Source organism: Alosa alosa, chromosome 12, assembly GCF_017589495.1.
Source record: "Alosa alosa isolate M-15738 ecotype Scorff River chromosome 12, AALO_Geno_1.1, whole genome shotgun sequence".
Classification (NCBI taxonomy): domain Eukaryota; kingdom Metazoa; phylum Chordata; class Actinopteri; order Clupeiformes; family Clupeidae; genus Alosa; species Alosa alosa.
In genome coordinates, this window is record NC_063200.1 from 7,011,151 (window position 1) to 7,026,974 (window position 15,824).

Below are 15,824 nucleotides of genomic sequence, written 5' to 3' on the forward strand. Positions count from 1 at the left end.
ACTGTGAACCATACAGGTCTGTGATATGTATGCATGTTCCTGGTATGTATCTCACATTTCCTTCTCTACTGTCTGTCAGTGCTCTCGTCGTGGCAGGCATTTCAATTTAATCCAATTACAGCCTACGCCACAGATTAACTGTGTGTGGATCATCACCTGCTGGGCGTAGCCCCGAAACATGGGATTTACCAGCTTGATACCATGAGACAGACTGGTGGGGACAACATAACTAGGCCTGGAGAAGAAGGGAGAAAGAAAGAAAGAAAGAAAAAAGTAAGAAAGAAAGAAAGAAGGAAAGTAAGAAAGAAAGAAAGAAAGAAAGAAAGAAAGAAAGAAAGAAAGAAAGAAAGGAAAGAACAAAAGGAAGTAAGAAAGAAAGAAAAAAGAAAGAAAGAAAGAAAAAGAAAGAAAGAACAAAAGGAAGTTTAACAGTGCAAGCACTTTGTTGCATCATTCTGCAGGCATCTTAAAATAGATTGTTGATTTATGTTGGATGACTAAGTGCAAATGCTGCAAAAACTAGAGGAATACAAATATTCTAATGCACCCAGCATGAGGTACCTTAACCATCTGTTAACCTGAATAGCTTGAGACAATATTAACACCATATCCTACTCAATACTGTAAGGTACAGGGAGACTGAACTCTGTCAAATAGAACATTTGTCTAAAAAAAGATATACTTGTCTTAAGCTCTTGAAGTAAGTGAATGTACATTGGTCATAAATAATTACTTTCATATGCTACATGTATCTGAGGATCTGCTGTGTGTGATAACTTGCAATCACATACTGTATCTAAAGACCTCTGTAAGTTACACGAGGGTGTTAAATGTAGCATTGCAGGAACTGTATTACATAACAAGATATAGAGAAGTGATGTCTCATAGGAATGCACGACTTACCGTTTCTTGTGCCAAAGCTCTGAAATGAGCTTCTGGTAGCTCTTACACAGAGCCGGCTTCTTATCGGTTCGGACCAATCCGCTGCAGTCCAGGAAGAACTGGGTTAAAGGAGGGCTGGAAAGGGAAAAAAATAAAGTGAATGTGTAGGTAAAGAAGGCAAAATAACTGGACAAATATAGAGAGAATGAGAGACCCAGAATACATTGTGCATTGTACAAACAAACAGGACTATGGTCCCACACAATAGTGGAGAAACAGTATTGGCATCACTCCCCCAAATGCAGTAAAGTCAAATGTCTAGGATGGACTCAAGAGAACAGGAAGTGGCCTCACCAGTTGGAGAGGGCTTGCAGGGCAGCGTTCATGTAACACGAGTTCCCAATGTTCTTCATCCCTGTGAGACCTGCAGGGAGTGAGGCAGTCAGGGAACAGTGCAATCTAGCATTACACACCACACTGTTGAAGTCCTCTGTTGTTTTCTTCCCCCTGACCTCTTCCCAGAAATACAGCACATTCCTATCGCGAAGGGCAATCTGAGCACATGTGGGAGGGCGAGACTGCCCTTCACAAATAAGCCGAGTGCTCGTTCACCTCTTGGTTTGAGCTCGTCCTCCTCCGATTCGGACTCATCTTCGTCAGCGACGGCTATGGGCACAGCTTTCAAGGGATGACTGCTTGAATGACGTAAGAGATCCTGAAGCAGAGTACAAAAAAAAAAAAAAAGGAACAAAACATTGTATTTTTTCTGGCACAGAGCTACTACAGGTAATCAGAGGTGACCCTGCCCTCCCCGTGCTGGCCCACCTGCTCTGGGGATTTGCACTGGTGGGTGGCCGGGACAGGCACCATGGGCCGCTGCTCCAGGAACACCTCCCTCTCACACACATAGCACCAGATCCGGAATGTGGTGAGGTTCACTGTCAGATGGTGCTTCTTTGCCTGGGATAGGGAACAAACAAGTGAGAAGTGAGTGCAGGAATGTATTTCTTCAGAACCCTGAGAGTGGAGGGGTTTGAGAGCCAAAAAACACTATTCTTTTGGGTCCCAATAAGGGGTGAAAGCTCCACCAGTTGTTTATATCTGATGAGAAATTATAGTTCAGTTTACAAACGTGGTATGGCTATTATTACATTTTTATTTCAAATTGTCTAATTTAAATGTTGTAATATAATTATGTTCAATCAGCATTTTCAATAGTATTTGATACTTGTGTTGACTGATACTTCATTCAATCATACCACACCTGTATTTTTATGTGTTTGGTGACATTTAATTCCGTTGTTGTGCATGCATTTCCTGCTCTTCTGCTTTTGTTTGCACATGCATATTCTGACCTGCAGTCACTAGCCTACTGAAAGAGCAGGCTCCAAGCTTGCTGCTCCAAGCTTGCTGATGCAGTCTCTTCCAGCTTGTTGATCCTATTTTTGTCTGCCTTAAGTTTTATGATATTTTATTAAACAATAATGCTGTAATTATTAATAATAATATTGCCCACTGATACATATTTGAGCTTGATGGTGTTTTAAGCCCCCACCCCACTTGACTTCAAGACAGCGCTGCGACCGTCGACTTCAAGGAACCTAACCCTAACCTTAACCCTAACCCTTGCCTGTTGTTGTATTTATTTACATGTTGTAACTATTAAAACTGTGTCATTACTCAGATTTTTGTACAAAGTTGTGTGTCTATTCTGTTTTAGTTTCCTTACTAGTTTTTGGGTGAATGGGAGTTGGGCCTGCTGAGGGAATGTGCAATATTGCTATCTGGTCGGTGGACAGGAACTGTGCAGAGTTACTGTATATAAGTGTCATTGGTCAGCGTGGGCCACAGGACCGTGTAGAACTGTTGTTCATTTGTTTATATTTGCCTCGAAGGTGACTTGTAGCACCAATGTCACTGAATTATGTATACATGATGCTGTCGGTCTGTATATCTATTAAGTCTGTCCTCCTATATGTCTTGCTGTGTTGTAAGCAGCTGTGAGTGGTACTTGATGCCCAAGACCAATTTCCCTTCCGGGACAATACAGTTGATCTGATCTGATCTGCTACATAAGATCTCCTCTGCTTAAAAGCTAGTATGTTATTCTTCATTTTTTTTAGTCGTTTGGATAAAAGTTTCTGCAAAATGAATAAATGTAAAGATGTAAAAAATATGACGGGTATTTACAGTATAGGCTATAGTTCACATACTGTATGGACTTTCTGTACAGAAGTCTATAGCTCTCATACTGATTGTTTGTGGCCCGGCTCCGTTGGCCCCTACAGCCTGCTTCGTGAGGACACAATAAGGTACAGAACTACATCTATGTCTGAATTATATTTAGCAAAATACATATATTGCTCTTATAAAACATAACAAAAGGCTTGGGTAGGCTAAATGAAATCAAAGTCAAACACTGTTGTAAAATGCATTTGAGTTTAGCTGAAAAATCTTTATAACCAAAATGTTTCCGTTTCTGCAGAAGGGATGGTCATGACGCACTGTCAGGATCATGTGGATAAACCTTGGCATGCTGATGGCTCATCCTGGATAAACTCCAGGTGCCAGAGCTGCGACTGTGGGGGATGTTGTGACACGTACGTGTAGGATGAAGACAATGAATATTACCCTAAATAATTCACGCTATATTGACCAAGCTATAATATTTATGACAATTACAATCTTATGATGTTGTGGAGGTGATAAAGGGTTGGTGTTGAAATAGACTCAACAAAAGCATAACAAAACAGACAGAAGAGAGATTTTCCCATAGATAGACATTTTCCCCAAATCAACGTTCTAATCTCTTATTCTTCCCAGATCATCAAGAACATTTAGACTTTTGTATTTTGTAGTGTATGTGACCAGTGTATGCCTCTTTTTGGGTAGGGTAGTTTCTTATCCTGAAGACTGTGAAGTGAAGTATAACTGGGACACATGTTATATCACTTTTATTTTTCATTTTTGTACTGTTTATTAGGCCTATTTGTTTATTTGTTTGTTCGTATCTGTGTGTGCTAGGTTCGGCTATGCTGGCACTGGCTTGTTTTTATTTGTTTTAATTTAATCATTTTAATTGTTATGTTTGTTAAATTGTTCAATCATATTGTTATCATTACTGTGTGATGTCATGTGTGTTTTATGGGTTGCACTCTGCATAAAAGTGTGCTATATAAATACAGTTGACTTGACATGTCAGTACAGTGTTTTTTAAAAGAATGACCACTCGTGCCGTCCGTTGGATGAATGAATAGCTACATTATGCATTGCTATGCAAAGCACATTAAAGAACAAAGAAGCATCTAAGTGCTGAGACGGCCGTCTTTTATGCCACATCATAGAAAGTATTTGATCAATGAAAAACAGGGCCTTTTAAAGCAAGCCATTTAGAACTGGAGAGTGGGGGGCACAAATATTTAGATTAGATTAGATTAAATGTAACTTTATTGTCATTGTGTAGAGTACAAGTACAAAGACTATGAAATACAGTCTAACCAGATGTGCAAAAAATGGGGCAGAAAATGGGGCTTAGTTGGTTGGTTGTCACAGGGAACGTTCTAGAACGTTTCCAGCTATACACGATTATGATAGAATACTACATGTCCAGTACAGACAAGAATCATAGCAATCAACAGTATTTTTTGTGATGAACACAATCACAAATCACACAATTCAAACTATGACAACAAATGTTTCTCCCATGGTGGGCATGGTTTATAAAGTATGACGCAGAGAACTCTGTCTCTATGAGGTACCCAAATCTGTTGAGAAGCACCCAAATTCCTCATCTCCCCATGGCTACACTCTTCAACATACAAAAACCGCCTTCACAATATAAAATCAGGAAACCAATTACTTATTGTACACCAAACCTGAAATGAATCTTATGTGAACCGCCTAGGAGTCGTATGGTAAAGACCGGTGAAAAAGCTACTCTTTCTGTTGTCAGATGGTAGTGCTATGCTAGACAGTCATTTTGGGGATATGATCATAATCACAACCAATAATCTGTGAACTTAGAGTCATGTCGACCAATGCATGGCAAATTTATAACACATTTCCTGTTTATGTGACGAGACATCATGAATACCAAATTTGACATAAATCTGATAACTGTCTAGGTCTAGGAGGAGTGCGTCAAAGCATCTGAAACGTGTCAAAATGCATAAAATCCAAAATAACTCACTTCCTGATAGGAGTGGCTAATGTATTTATTGTACATGCAAAGGTTGTTCATCATGGGGAGCCCCACATGCCCCTAGAAAGTAAAGCCACTCCATAGGGCTTGAATAGAGGAAAGAGAAGTTGACTTGAACCACTTCGCATTGTGCACTTTGCCTGGACATTTGTCTAAAGTGCAACATCAAGCTCAGTTTGGTGACATAGATGTGACTTTGAGCAACAGACCGAAACATTATACTGGTAGCCGCGGTCAGGAAATTATGAAAGTTATGAAAGAGTGCTTTGAGTTCAAGTGAGCCTTTTGGTAAGTATTGTGTTCCAACATAGTGCCAATCCAATAAAACATCCCTGAATTGTTCAGTTCTCTTCTGTGCGACTGAAAGTCACAGGTTCATGACGTAATTTTAGAGTGGTTTTAGAAATGTTTTATCACGGGGCCATAGTACAAGGTGACTTACGAGGTTATGACCCAGTCATACAGTGTCATGTTCCTCTGGAAAAAAAGACACCAAAATGAAGTCTATGGAATGCTGGTCATAGTTGGGCTCTTATTAAGTCCAGACCTTCCCAAAGGTGGTATGCTGTCCAGACATTTGGTAATCCTTGCACACGCCTACCAAATTTGGAGTGTGTAGCAGCCACGATGAGCCCTGATAAGGGAGCGCCATACAGTACCCAACATGCATCTTGGGCCAAGCCTCTGTTCCTGTGAAGACTGATGTGAGTTTTTCCCCATGGGAACCACATAAAAAGGAAAAGTCTTAATAAATAGTCTTAAAAATAAATAAATAATAATAATCCTGATAGAAGCAATAGGGTTTTGAGAATCTCACCTTACGTGCTGCTTATCAGCCTGCACCTCTGGTGAGGGAGAGAGAGTGAGAGAAAGCGAGAGAGAAAGATGGAGAGAGGTGTGTTACCTGAGCATGTATGGTGCTGTGGTCGGAATACGACTCTCCACAACCAACATAAGGGCAGTCACACTGTAGGAGGACAGCACAAATACATTTCAACTATATTTAAACTTCCCATTGAAAAATACATTTATGTAATATTTCATGAGTCATGCAGTCAGGAACACCACCATGTCCTTCAGTGTCAATAATGTGCAAAAAAAGCACCTTGAACATAAACCTCACCTGCAGACATGCCCAGAGGTTGGGACCACCCACTCCACATGACTGACAGGTCCCCTAAGAATATGTAGGCATAAATGTGAGTTACACATCAATGTTTATTCTATAGTAACTATAGAACACAGTTTCCTATAAAAGACAAAGATGCACTTTAAATACTACTTAATCATTGATTTGTACTAGACACCTCCGGGGTCAGTAATAGGATGACCATAACACATACTCCTACCTTTGATTTATGTAGGAGTTCTTCCTTTGTGACCTCACCAATACAGTCCAGGTGAGGACACACTTCACCGTTATCAGCCATAATTTATTTTCACTTTAATCTGTTAAAACCCAACATGAAGACAATCAAAATAATTTAATATAGGACATTATAAATTAACAATTTAATTCTGGGATTTTATGTTTGTAGTCGAAGAATCATGGGCAACATCCCCAGGAACAGGCCTAACCATCTGTGAGTTTATGCACAGGAGACAGTTTAAACCTGTGATATGCAGTTGATTGACATAAAAGGAACATAAACAGACTATTTGCCAAACTGTACAAGCACCAACACGAATGAGACGTGCCTTGGGCTCTTGTCTTACTATATAATTTCTTCAATGGAGGCTCAGTGAAAGTGCTGTTTCATTCCTGGCACCGACAGTACTTGAAATCACAGGGCTAGCTTAGTGTTGGACTCTCATTTCCAAATCAACAAGTTGTTCTCGTCATTAATAGCATTAGGCTACACAGAATTCCATAATAATGAATTCTGAAAGAGAACAATCTAAACCACATGAACACTTTGTCACCGGGGTGACATAAGCCGCCCAACTACGACAAATCCTATACTGCTACAACCACACAACAAACAATACAAACAATAACAAATAGCCAGCGACAGAACACTACAATTGTCAGCTCCTTCTGTCATTACTCTGACATACAACAGCTCCTTTAACAAGATGAGGCCCTATTTTGCAACCCGAAAAGCAAACAAGACATTTAAATTCGCCTATGACATCGAACGACCATGCAATATCAAAACTGTGGCAACACTAACCTGTTAAAGGTGATCAGATCGTAGGCGCTATGTTTATTCATTTCACGCCAAATGTCTGATTTCGGATACAAACGTAGCTTATTAGCTGACAGAACCCCACAGATGATGCCCAGCCCACAACCCCCTCCCTCCGCCTCTTTTGCAGCATGGTTTTGCGTCAGTCTTGTTATGCTTTGAGGTGCTCACCCACTTCAGTTTCCGTACAAGGGTACAAGCAAGTGAACGGGGGTTGTTGAAAAGTTCACACGTACCTGGTTCTAAATTAACCTAATTAAGAAATTGTGTTATGTTGCATTCCTGTGACGTAGGTATCAACGTTAGCTGTCATCTGGGTTGCATGGCTGGCTGGCTAGCCCGTTACTCGTTTGCGTGCAAATAAAAATAGGCTGTAGAGAAGGCAATACAATGTAATCCACATCGGGTAAGTTGTGGTGAAATCACACAAGGGCCAATCGACATATGATGTTATTCATTTTGACACGTGAAGAAGTGTACCTGGCTTATGTTTTCATCGGTGGCATCAATGGTTTTACATTCCCCGGTGGCATCATCCCTGCGAACACAGAAGTGACGTCACTGATACGAGCAGGAAGTTTGTATGTGAGGTCCGTCAGTCAGATTTGTCCTCCGTAAAATTCGTGACGTTGCCAGACAAATCTAGAACTGCTGTGTCGGATTCAAGACGAAACAATCAATAAATTTGTGTTTAATAAGGGGAAGACTCGACTCTAAACCATGCCATCTGGTAAAAATTTTAGAAGAAGGAGGGCTGACTCATCAGACGAAGAAGAAGATGAAGCGATAACTACCGAAGTGAGGTCAGAAAAACAATAACGTTAGCCTAGCTTTATTTTTGTTACCTAAAATTAGCTAAGTCAAATAGGAAGAAAACAACATGTTGTGACTGTTTGATAGTGATATATATAAATATAAAATACGTGCATTACAACACATAGAACATGTTAATGGGCTATTTTCCAGTGTTTCCCATACATACATTGACTTATTTGTGGCGGCCCACCACAATATCAACATTGACCACCACACAAGGATTTTCCAGAGGGGTATTTCACAAAGGCAGAATTAAGACATCCAAGATAAGTGATAAAGCGAGGTTTGACATAGCGTTGTCTGGTCATCCTACATCAACTCGTTTCACTAATGCCAATCCAGGATGAGTAGGAGCGACTATGTCAAGCCAGGTGTAAGTAATTCAGGATGTGTGCGCGTTCTCGTTTCTGCTCCAAAGTGCCCACAGTTGGAATAAAAAAGACGCGGAAAATAGCGTCATGCACACAAAGTGAACAACCGCTTTTGATATAGACTAACAATGAAGTAAAGATGTCTTTTTGGAATGGGGAATCATGGCTATTTCTGTAAAACAGCAGGAGTAGGCGTGGTAGACCAACTGAATGCAAATTTACGTATGCACCCTCGTGTGAGTGCTTCCTTGTCTCGGCACGCAACGTCATTAAGATAGCGCTTGCCACTGCAAATATGCACATAATATGATATACCTTAATATTATAGTTGAAAATACCTTCGAAAACTTGCCCCTCCACTTCCAATCAACTACAGTAGGCTATTCATCAAACGTCTATCAATAAAATAAGCAAACAATGAGTAGGACCTAGGCCTATGTTAATAATTATAAGGATATCACAATTAAAATAATAACCATATGGTAGTAGGCAGACAATCTGTTTTGTTTTGCGAGCAAATACATTTAGCAAGTAGTTTATAAATGGAATAAAGCTCCTTAAAAATTAGCACGGAGGTCTGATGTAAATGACAGCTAGCTGAACCAATAAGACGACATAATTACCATTGCAATTAACTTAGCTTGTTAGCCTGTTGTGGCTAGGTGCAGAAATAAATCCCCATGGTAACTTATGTGCCATCTCTTTTGTGAAACCAAGTCAAGGCTAAATTCATCCAAGATAACCTAAAAATCCCAGCTTAATCCCTTATCTAGGTTTTGTGAAATACCCCTCAGGTTGTACTAAATTGTGGTTAAATCTGGTTAGCATCATAACCACTCTGCGCTAATTTGCTAAAAACTGTTGTATTCAAGTTAATTCTGCAAACCTACCACACAAATAGAATTCAATTGAGTGGGAAACACTGTTTTCTGTTCTAGATCTAAATTGGACGAAGTTAAAGAAATACAGAGTCTACGGAAAAGGCAAACTGGTGTCAGGTAAGTGCCTGTCCCTCTGGTCTAAGCTAGGCTTGTGTACAGATGTTGTGTACTGTAAAAATAAAGATGTGTGTGGCATTGTCTTGAAAAGCCCCCCCTTTTTACAGCATTGCCGCTCTTCTTGTTGGAGAGAAACTTCCTCTGGAGGCTGAAATAGAAGTAAGTATAATCAATAGGCAGCCTAGCCTACAGGTGTACCGGTATTTAGTAATTTTAATTTAAAATGTAGTTATTTTTTTAAATAATTTAATGGCTTCAGTGCATGTTTCTGCATGGGTATATGTTGGCTAGACCGATTTGATCCTTGTTTCAGGATGACCCATTTAAAATGAAGACAGGAGGCATAGTTAACATGAAGAAAGTCAAAGATCGGAATAGGGACATGTAAGTCTATTCTGATTAATTGCAGTTGGCTCTACAACTAGTGCTTGACTTTGTAAAACTGGCTAATTTGAACTTGTATTGCAGGACTGAAGATGAGAATGATGATCTTAACCTTGGGACGTCATTTTCTGCAGAGACGAACAGAAGAGATGAAGATGCCGACATGTATGTTAATTGCCCAATTCAATGATGTCTCTCTCTCTCTCTCACATTCACACATAAATGGTGGTTAGCGCTTCGGACTTGTAACCGGAGGGTTGCCGGTTCGACCCCCGACCAGTAGGCACGGCTGAAGTGCCCTTGAGCAAGGCACCTAACCCCCTCACTGCTCCCCGAGCGCCGCTGTTGTTGCAGGCAGCTCACTGCGCCTGGATTAGTGTGTGCTTCACCTCACTGTGTGCTGAGTGTGTTTCACTAATTCACAGATTGGGATAAATGCAAAGACCACATTTCCCTCACGGGACCAAGAGTATATATACTTATACACACACGCCACACATTTGTGACCGACTCCTTTCTCACGGAAGCTGTGTCCTCTCCTGGCTCCCTTGTTCTGGTTCTCTCTTCCTCAGGATGAAATACATTGAGACAGAGCTGAAGAAGAAGAAAGGACTGGTAGAGGATGAGGAGCAGAAGGTCAAAGTAAAGAACCCAGAGGACCTGCTGTATGAGCTCCCAGAGAACATCCGCGTCAACTCCGCTAAAAAGACTGAGGAGATGTTGTCCAATCAAATGCTTAGTGGCATCCCAGAGGTGGACTTGGGAATTGAGTAAGTATACTTAAAACACTATCATCATTAGTGCCATACCAGAATCAGAACTACTTAAATCAGCATTGATGCCAACATATCCATTGCTCATTGGCATTATCCCTGTACATTGTGGTCAGAGCCCTCCAATCAACATAGCCAACCACCATTAACCTCTTGTGTAGCAATGTAGCCTCACAATACCCATTGGATGTATCATCTAATGCAAACCATAACCCCCACAACTATGACCTCTCTTAAAATTAACCTTCAATCCCATTTTACTTCCTTCCTCATTAGTGCAAAGATCAAGAACATCATCTTTACAGAAGAGGCCAAAGCAAAGCTTATTCAAGAACAGAAGAATAAAAAGAAAGACAATGGGACATCATTTGTTCCTACAAACATTGCTGTGAATTATGTCCAGCACAACCGATGTGAGTGTTACGCCTTGCATGAGAATATGTGGGCAGATTGGAAAAAAATATAAATGATGGCCTTTTGAGTAATATATTATCTTGATGGACCACAGCAGACTAATTAATTAATTGCATTAACTGGTCTTTTACTGGTTTTTCACATGTGAATGGCCTTTACAATCAGGCTATAATATAATGGTCATCAGCTTGGATGGATCTTTATGCGTTTGTTTGTTTGTTCTCAGTCTATCATGAGGATCATAATGCTCCTCAGAGGCGCCATCGAGAGGAACCCAAAGCCAGACCCCTGCGCGTAGGAGACACTGAGAAACCTGGACCCGAGAGTAAGGCCCACCCCCGGAACCAAACCCATTTTAAAACACACAGCAATATAACCTCTGTGCTATCTGCTGCTGCTAACCATACGCTTCAGGATCGAGCCTCATGTTTGGAGGCTAACTTAAATATGCACTTCAGCTTTATATTTTTCAGAGCATGAATCTTTTCTGTAGTGAAAGGCATTATTGTTTTATTAGAAGCAACATGTACAGTATGACATCTAAAGTGATTGAATCTTTTCCTCACTCAGTGTCACCACCACACCGCAAGAGACCGAATAATGAGAAAGCAACAGATGACTACCATTACGAGAAGTTTAAAAAGATGAATCGAAGATACTGATGAGCTGGACAATAATCATGTTTTCTTGTCTTGTTTTTGTTTCCTTGTTTCTTGTTGTAAATAGCCTTTTTCACATGATTCAGAACAATGCCCCATAACCCATATCTGGTGTTGTTGGATGTTCTTGTGGTATTAATTTCAGAAGAGTATTTTAAGCATTTTTGTCAGCAGACATTCATTTAATTTTAGCTTTTAGAATAAATCTCTCAAAAAATTATTGTACTCAGATGTTCTTAACTGATTGATGTAAACAGTTCAGAAAGTCTGTGAACCAAATTGTTTTAATTGAATGTGAAAGTGCACTTCATTTTGAAGTCCTAGTTAATGCATGCACCGTTATATGTTCAAAGTTAAGCAATGAAAACTCTAAATTACAGGAACTACTAACTCCAAACCAAAGGGAAAAAATACAGCAGTCTATACATAGACCTATAGTGAAATGCAAACCTCTTCACATTTCCTAGTTACTACAAAAAACATCTTTCAGACATTGTCTGTCCCACAGCATATTTTCTACCATCTGTAATGCCTCTGAAAACAACGGAATGGATAACAAAGTTAAATTCATGCTGTTTGTATCATGCAAACAAGAAAAAAGAACAACGGGCACATAGCATGTTTTTACAAAGCACAAAGTAAGGTGATGCCACAAAGAACTGTCCAAGGCAGACCAGAACGTCAGCCCTGAGTTGCACCATAGACAAGAGAGCTTGAGCTCTATTGCCAAATGCTCAGATGTGTAGATACATTCAACACAAGTGTAGGTTCTCTAAATGGCCAGTACAAAAAAAATGAAATACTTAGTGGGACAACAATAAACAAGAACAATTCCTGCAGTTTAAGGGGCTATGTTCCAGCTCTTATTGGGATGACATTGAAAGACAGAAATTCATGAGTGCCATGGTACAGTGGAGGCTTTTGATGTGCAGCATACTACGGAGTCCAAATCCAACTGTTGGATTTGGTATTTGAGTCCTGGTTGTTGCTTGGTCCATCAGTGATCCTGGATCTGTTCTGGGCATCAGCACTGATCCCCAGGGATGGCTCCATGTCCGTTGAGGTGGCGCGGGACTACTTCCTGGGATGGGGGCCGCTCTGATTCTTCCGTGCTGCTGTGGCCAGGTTCAGACGAAGTGTCCGGAAATCCCCAGCTATCCCTCCTGCGAAACGCCTCGCACAATGGCAGCTCTACCCCGTCCCACTGTCCACAGCTTTACCGAGGCAGAAACACATGCACATTACACACTTACATCTGGCCCACTTGCCCATACTGTATCTCTCTCACACGCACACACACACTACTTTCTCTCTACACAGCCACACATGCATACAATTGGTACCATAAGTGTTCCACCTCCACAACTACAACACAAGATGCTCATTGATTCAGAGCTCTCTCACACACACATACACACACACACAGTGTCAGGCCAAGAGACAAGGCTGGAAAAGACAGAACTGAAAGAAAGGAGAAGCAGATTAAGCACTAGGCAGTATTTCTTATTTTAGGTTTAGTCTGTCCCTAAACTTGCTACAAAAATGCTTGTTAGACTTTGTTACGTGAAATTGTCCTGTGTGTACTTTGAATTTACCTGTGTATAAGAGGTGTGCAGAACATTTACTTCTTAATTTTGGCAGCAGGTACAAAGAAGCACAGGCAAGGCAGTTTGAAGCCCAGTAAAGCTTCAGGAAAGAAAGTTTTTGTTTCTTTCAAGACCAAAAAAGAAACTGACACTAAAACTGTGCAAGTTAGTCTCTCTTTTATTTCTGTTAAAAAAAAACCCCAGACAGGGTCTATAGGCTGATTTGAGGCCTTTTTGAACATATTTCTGATGACTGGACTACAGTGTTTTGTTTCATAAGACATAGAAATAATGATAACAGCCTGCATGTTTTTGGTATTTCAGCTGGTATTTAACATGACAGATCTGCTGCTAAGGGTGAAGAGTCTTACATTTAAAAATCTTAGCACAAACCTCATACACACCTGCTGCTAATGCACAATAATGTGATGTACCGGCACAACTGATTAAGACAAAAACTGCACATATTAAAACATGACAAAACATGAGAATAAAATGCCATTTGTGTACAGAGGACAAGATCTTAATCCTTCAGAATCATGACTACTGGGGAGACAAAGTAACCTTTCGTGACAGCTAAACCATTTCTCAAGTGATCTACAATGATTTCACACACAGTTTTAATATCATTAACAACCTCTACTGTTGACTTTGCATCACATGCTTTGAACACCACTTAGCCATTTGTCCTATTAAAACCAATAAATTATTGTAAGGCATTAAGGCTTTTGTGAGATTCCACACTGCTTTTACAGTAATGTTTTATTAATCAAAGAGTAGATCACTAGCATTTAAGCAACTGCAGTGCTTTATACGTTTACGTATAAATACGTTTGAATGTTTTCACTAGGTTTCTATCTGTACACTTAATCTCAGAGGCCATAAAAATACTATAATCCTACAATTTCAGCAAGAGTAATAAATATCCTAGTCCTTTTCAAAACCAGTTGCATTTCAGTTCCAGAACTTCATAGATCTCAATATTAGAATGAACAAAAATGGCTTATATTTTTCACAATACGCAATAATCTTATATGCTTCACAAACTCAATTCATATCTTATCTTAGCAGCAACTCCTGGAATATGCCCTGTAACCTCAAAAGACTTGTATCCGCATTCCAAAATGCACAAGCTTTTAAATTAGTTACAGGGCTTATATATTTGACATGTGGCCAAACAGAAAACAAAATGTGATCATGATTAAGGTACTTGGTGGTTAAATGTTGGGTAGACAGTCAGAAGGGACACAAAAATAAATTTCTTAATCCTCAATGGTGCATTTATGAATGAGGCTATCTATTCAATTAAGGCATCGGTAGAAGGCACATTGGTGTATGTATGTGAAGATGAGTAGGGCGGGGGAATACAAGGTTGAGGATGGGACGTTGGGAAACCTATTTGTACCTGGAGGAGTAATACTCTTCCTCGAGCTCGTATAGATCTATGGCGATCTCGTCGCGTAGTGAGATGAGCTTCTTGTCACACTCTTCCTGGAGGGAGCGCAGCTGCTGGTTGCGAAGGCTGATCGCCTCATTCACAGATGGGAAGTCATTCAGGATCAAGAACTGCTTCAGGTCTGACACAAGTTTCATCAAGGACTCGCCTGCACGAACCTATAACACATTATAGTATGGGCAAGGTAACTATGAATACCGGTAATTACACAATATCACACAGCAATACATTGAATGTATAATAAGCCAAGTGTTGGGCTACAGGTGCCTCTTACAATGTTGGCAGCTCTGACTTGCATCTCGTAGTGGTCTTGCTCCCCCTGCGTGGCCCTGGACACCTGAGTCTCATCCTCAACCTATAGAGAAAGAAACAACAAATGAATTAAGATCTATAAATCCATGCATACTTACGTTGCTTTTTTCTTCATAATAAAACACCAACACTCTCACCTTTGCGGTCTTCACTATTTCTGTGAAATTATCCAGAATAGATCTGATGTCATCTTTCAACCTCTTGTTGTAGTTCTGTAGAAGCGTCTCTTTGCTTTGCGGAAGAACCCTTTGGGTAGCCATACTTTTTCACAGACCACCACAACAACACGGTAATATTCTTTTACTGTTACAAACACAAAATATTATCAATACACATCCACAATGAATCTACTAGGTACATAAACCCTTCGCGTTACGATACCGTGTTTATGGGGTCTAGCGCGTGTAACACCTGATAGTGCACCGTCTAAAATATTATTTAGTTAACATGGTCATTAACGCAAATATTAAGTTTGATTACTTAACGTAGCCAGATCATTTATTAAACGGCTTTGACGTAACCAACGTGATATCTCAAGTACGGGCTAGTAGGATAGCAAATGTAACGTTGCCTTACATACACTAACGAAGCCACTGGATTTATACATTTAACTTTTAACCGCTGAATATTTGCACATTGTAACTAAAATGATGTACAATGTATTGACCACAGTCTCACCTTTACACGCATCTCTTGAACACTTCTCTGAATAAGCTTTATTTCGCACTTATGCTAGCCAAAACAACAAGTCGTCACGTATTGATGACGTCAGACCCAGGCATC

At 40.2% G+C, this 15,824-nt stretch overlaps 3 protein-coding genes across 7 annotated transcripts in view; 1 reads left to right on the forward strand and 2 right to left on the reverse strand.

Moving 5' to 3' along the window:
- usp20 (ubiquitin specific peptidase 20) overlaps positions 1-7,835 on the reverse strand; it is a 21,827-nt gene extending 13,992 nt beyond the window's left edge. Inside the window, exons 1-10 of one of the 4 annotated variants that reach the window (XM_048258282.1) lie at positions 7,753-7,835; positions 7,258-7,643; positions 6,433-6,532; positions 6,207-6,260; positions 5,988-6,050; positions 1,708-1,842; positions 1,495-1,597; positions 1,237-1,306; positions 904-1,017; positions 157-235 (exon numbers count right to left, since the gene is read on the reverse strand). In XM_048258282.1, the coding sequence (XP_048114239.1) occupies positions 157-235; positions 904-1,017; positions 1,237-1,306; positions 1,495-1,597; positions 1,708-1,842; positions 5,988-6,050; positions 6,207-6,260; positions 6,433-6,513 (699 nt within the window). In that variant the 5' untranslated portion in view covers positions 6,514-6,532; positions 7,258-7,643; positions 7,753-7,835. Of the gene's footprint in view, positions 1-156; positions 236-903; positions 1,018-1,236; positions 1,307-1,494; positions 1,598-1,707; positions 1,843-5,900; positions 6,051-6,206; positions 6,263-6,432; positions 6,533-7,257; positions 7,727-7,752 lie in introns of those variants that run through there. The other 3 variants (XM_048258285.1, XM_048258283.1, XM_048258286.1) reach the window with 3 other exon arrangements.
- c12h9orf78 (chromosome 12 C9orf78 homolog) lies at positions 7,761-11,961 on the forward strand. Its single transcript, XM_048258287.1, has 9 exons — positions 7,761-8,075; positions 9,398-9,457; positions 9,565-9,616; positions 9,771-9,841; positions 9,926-10,006; positions 10,414-10,611; positions 10,891-11,027; positions 11,255-11,353; positions 11,599-11,961. The coding sequence occupies exons 1-9, from the start codon at positions 7,993-7,995 to the stop codon at positions 11,688-11,690; spliced, it is 873 nt and encodes a 290-aa protein (XP_048114244.1). The 5' UTR covers positions 7,761-7,992; the 3' UTR covers positions 11,691-11,961.
- med22 (mediator complex subunit 22) lies at positions 11,954-15,818 on the reverse strand. Of its 2 annotated transcripts, XM_048258289.1 has the most exons (5): positions 15,720-15,818; positions 15,179-15,344; positions 15,004-15,084; positions 14,679-14,887; positions 11,954-12,901 (listed from the first exon to the last, which is right to left on the reverse strand). In XM_048258289.1, the coding sequence occupies exons 2-5, from the start codon at positions 15,299-15,301 to the stop codon at positions 12,712-12,714; spliced, it is 603 nt and encodes a 200-aa protein (XP_048114246.1). In that variant the 5' UTR covers positions 15,302-15,344; positions 15,720-15,818; the 3' UTR covers positions 11,954-12,711. The 2 variants fall into 2 exon arrangements, with proteins under 2 accessions (XP_048114246.1, XP_048114247.1); XM_048258290.1 differs by lacking the exon at positions 11,954-12,901 and having other exon boundaries at positions 13,434-14,887.
- Between the last annotated feature and the right edge of the window lie 6 nt (positions 15,819-15,824).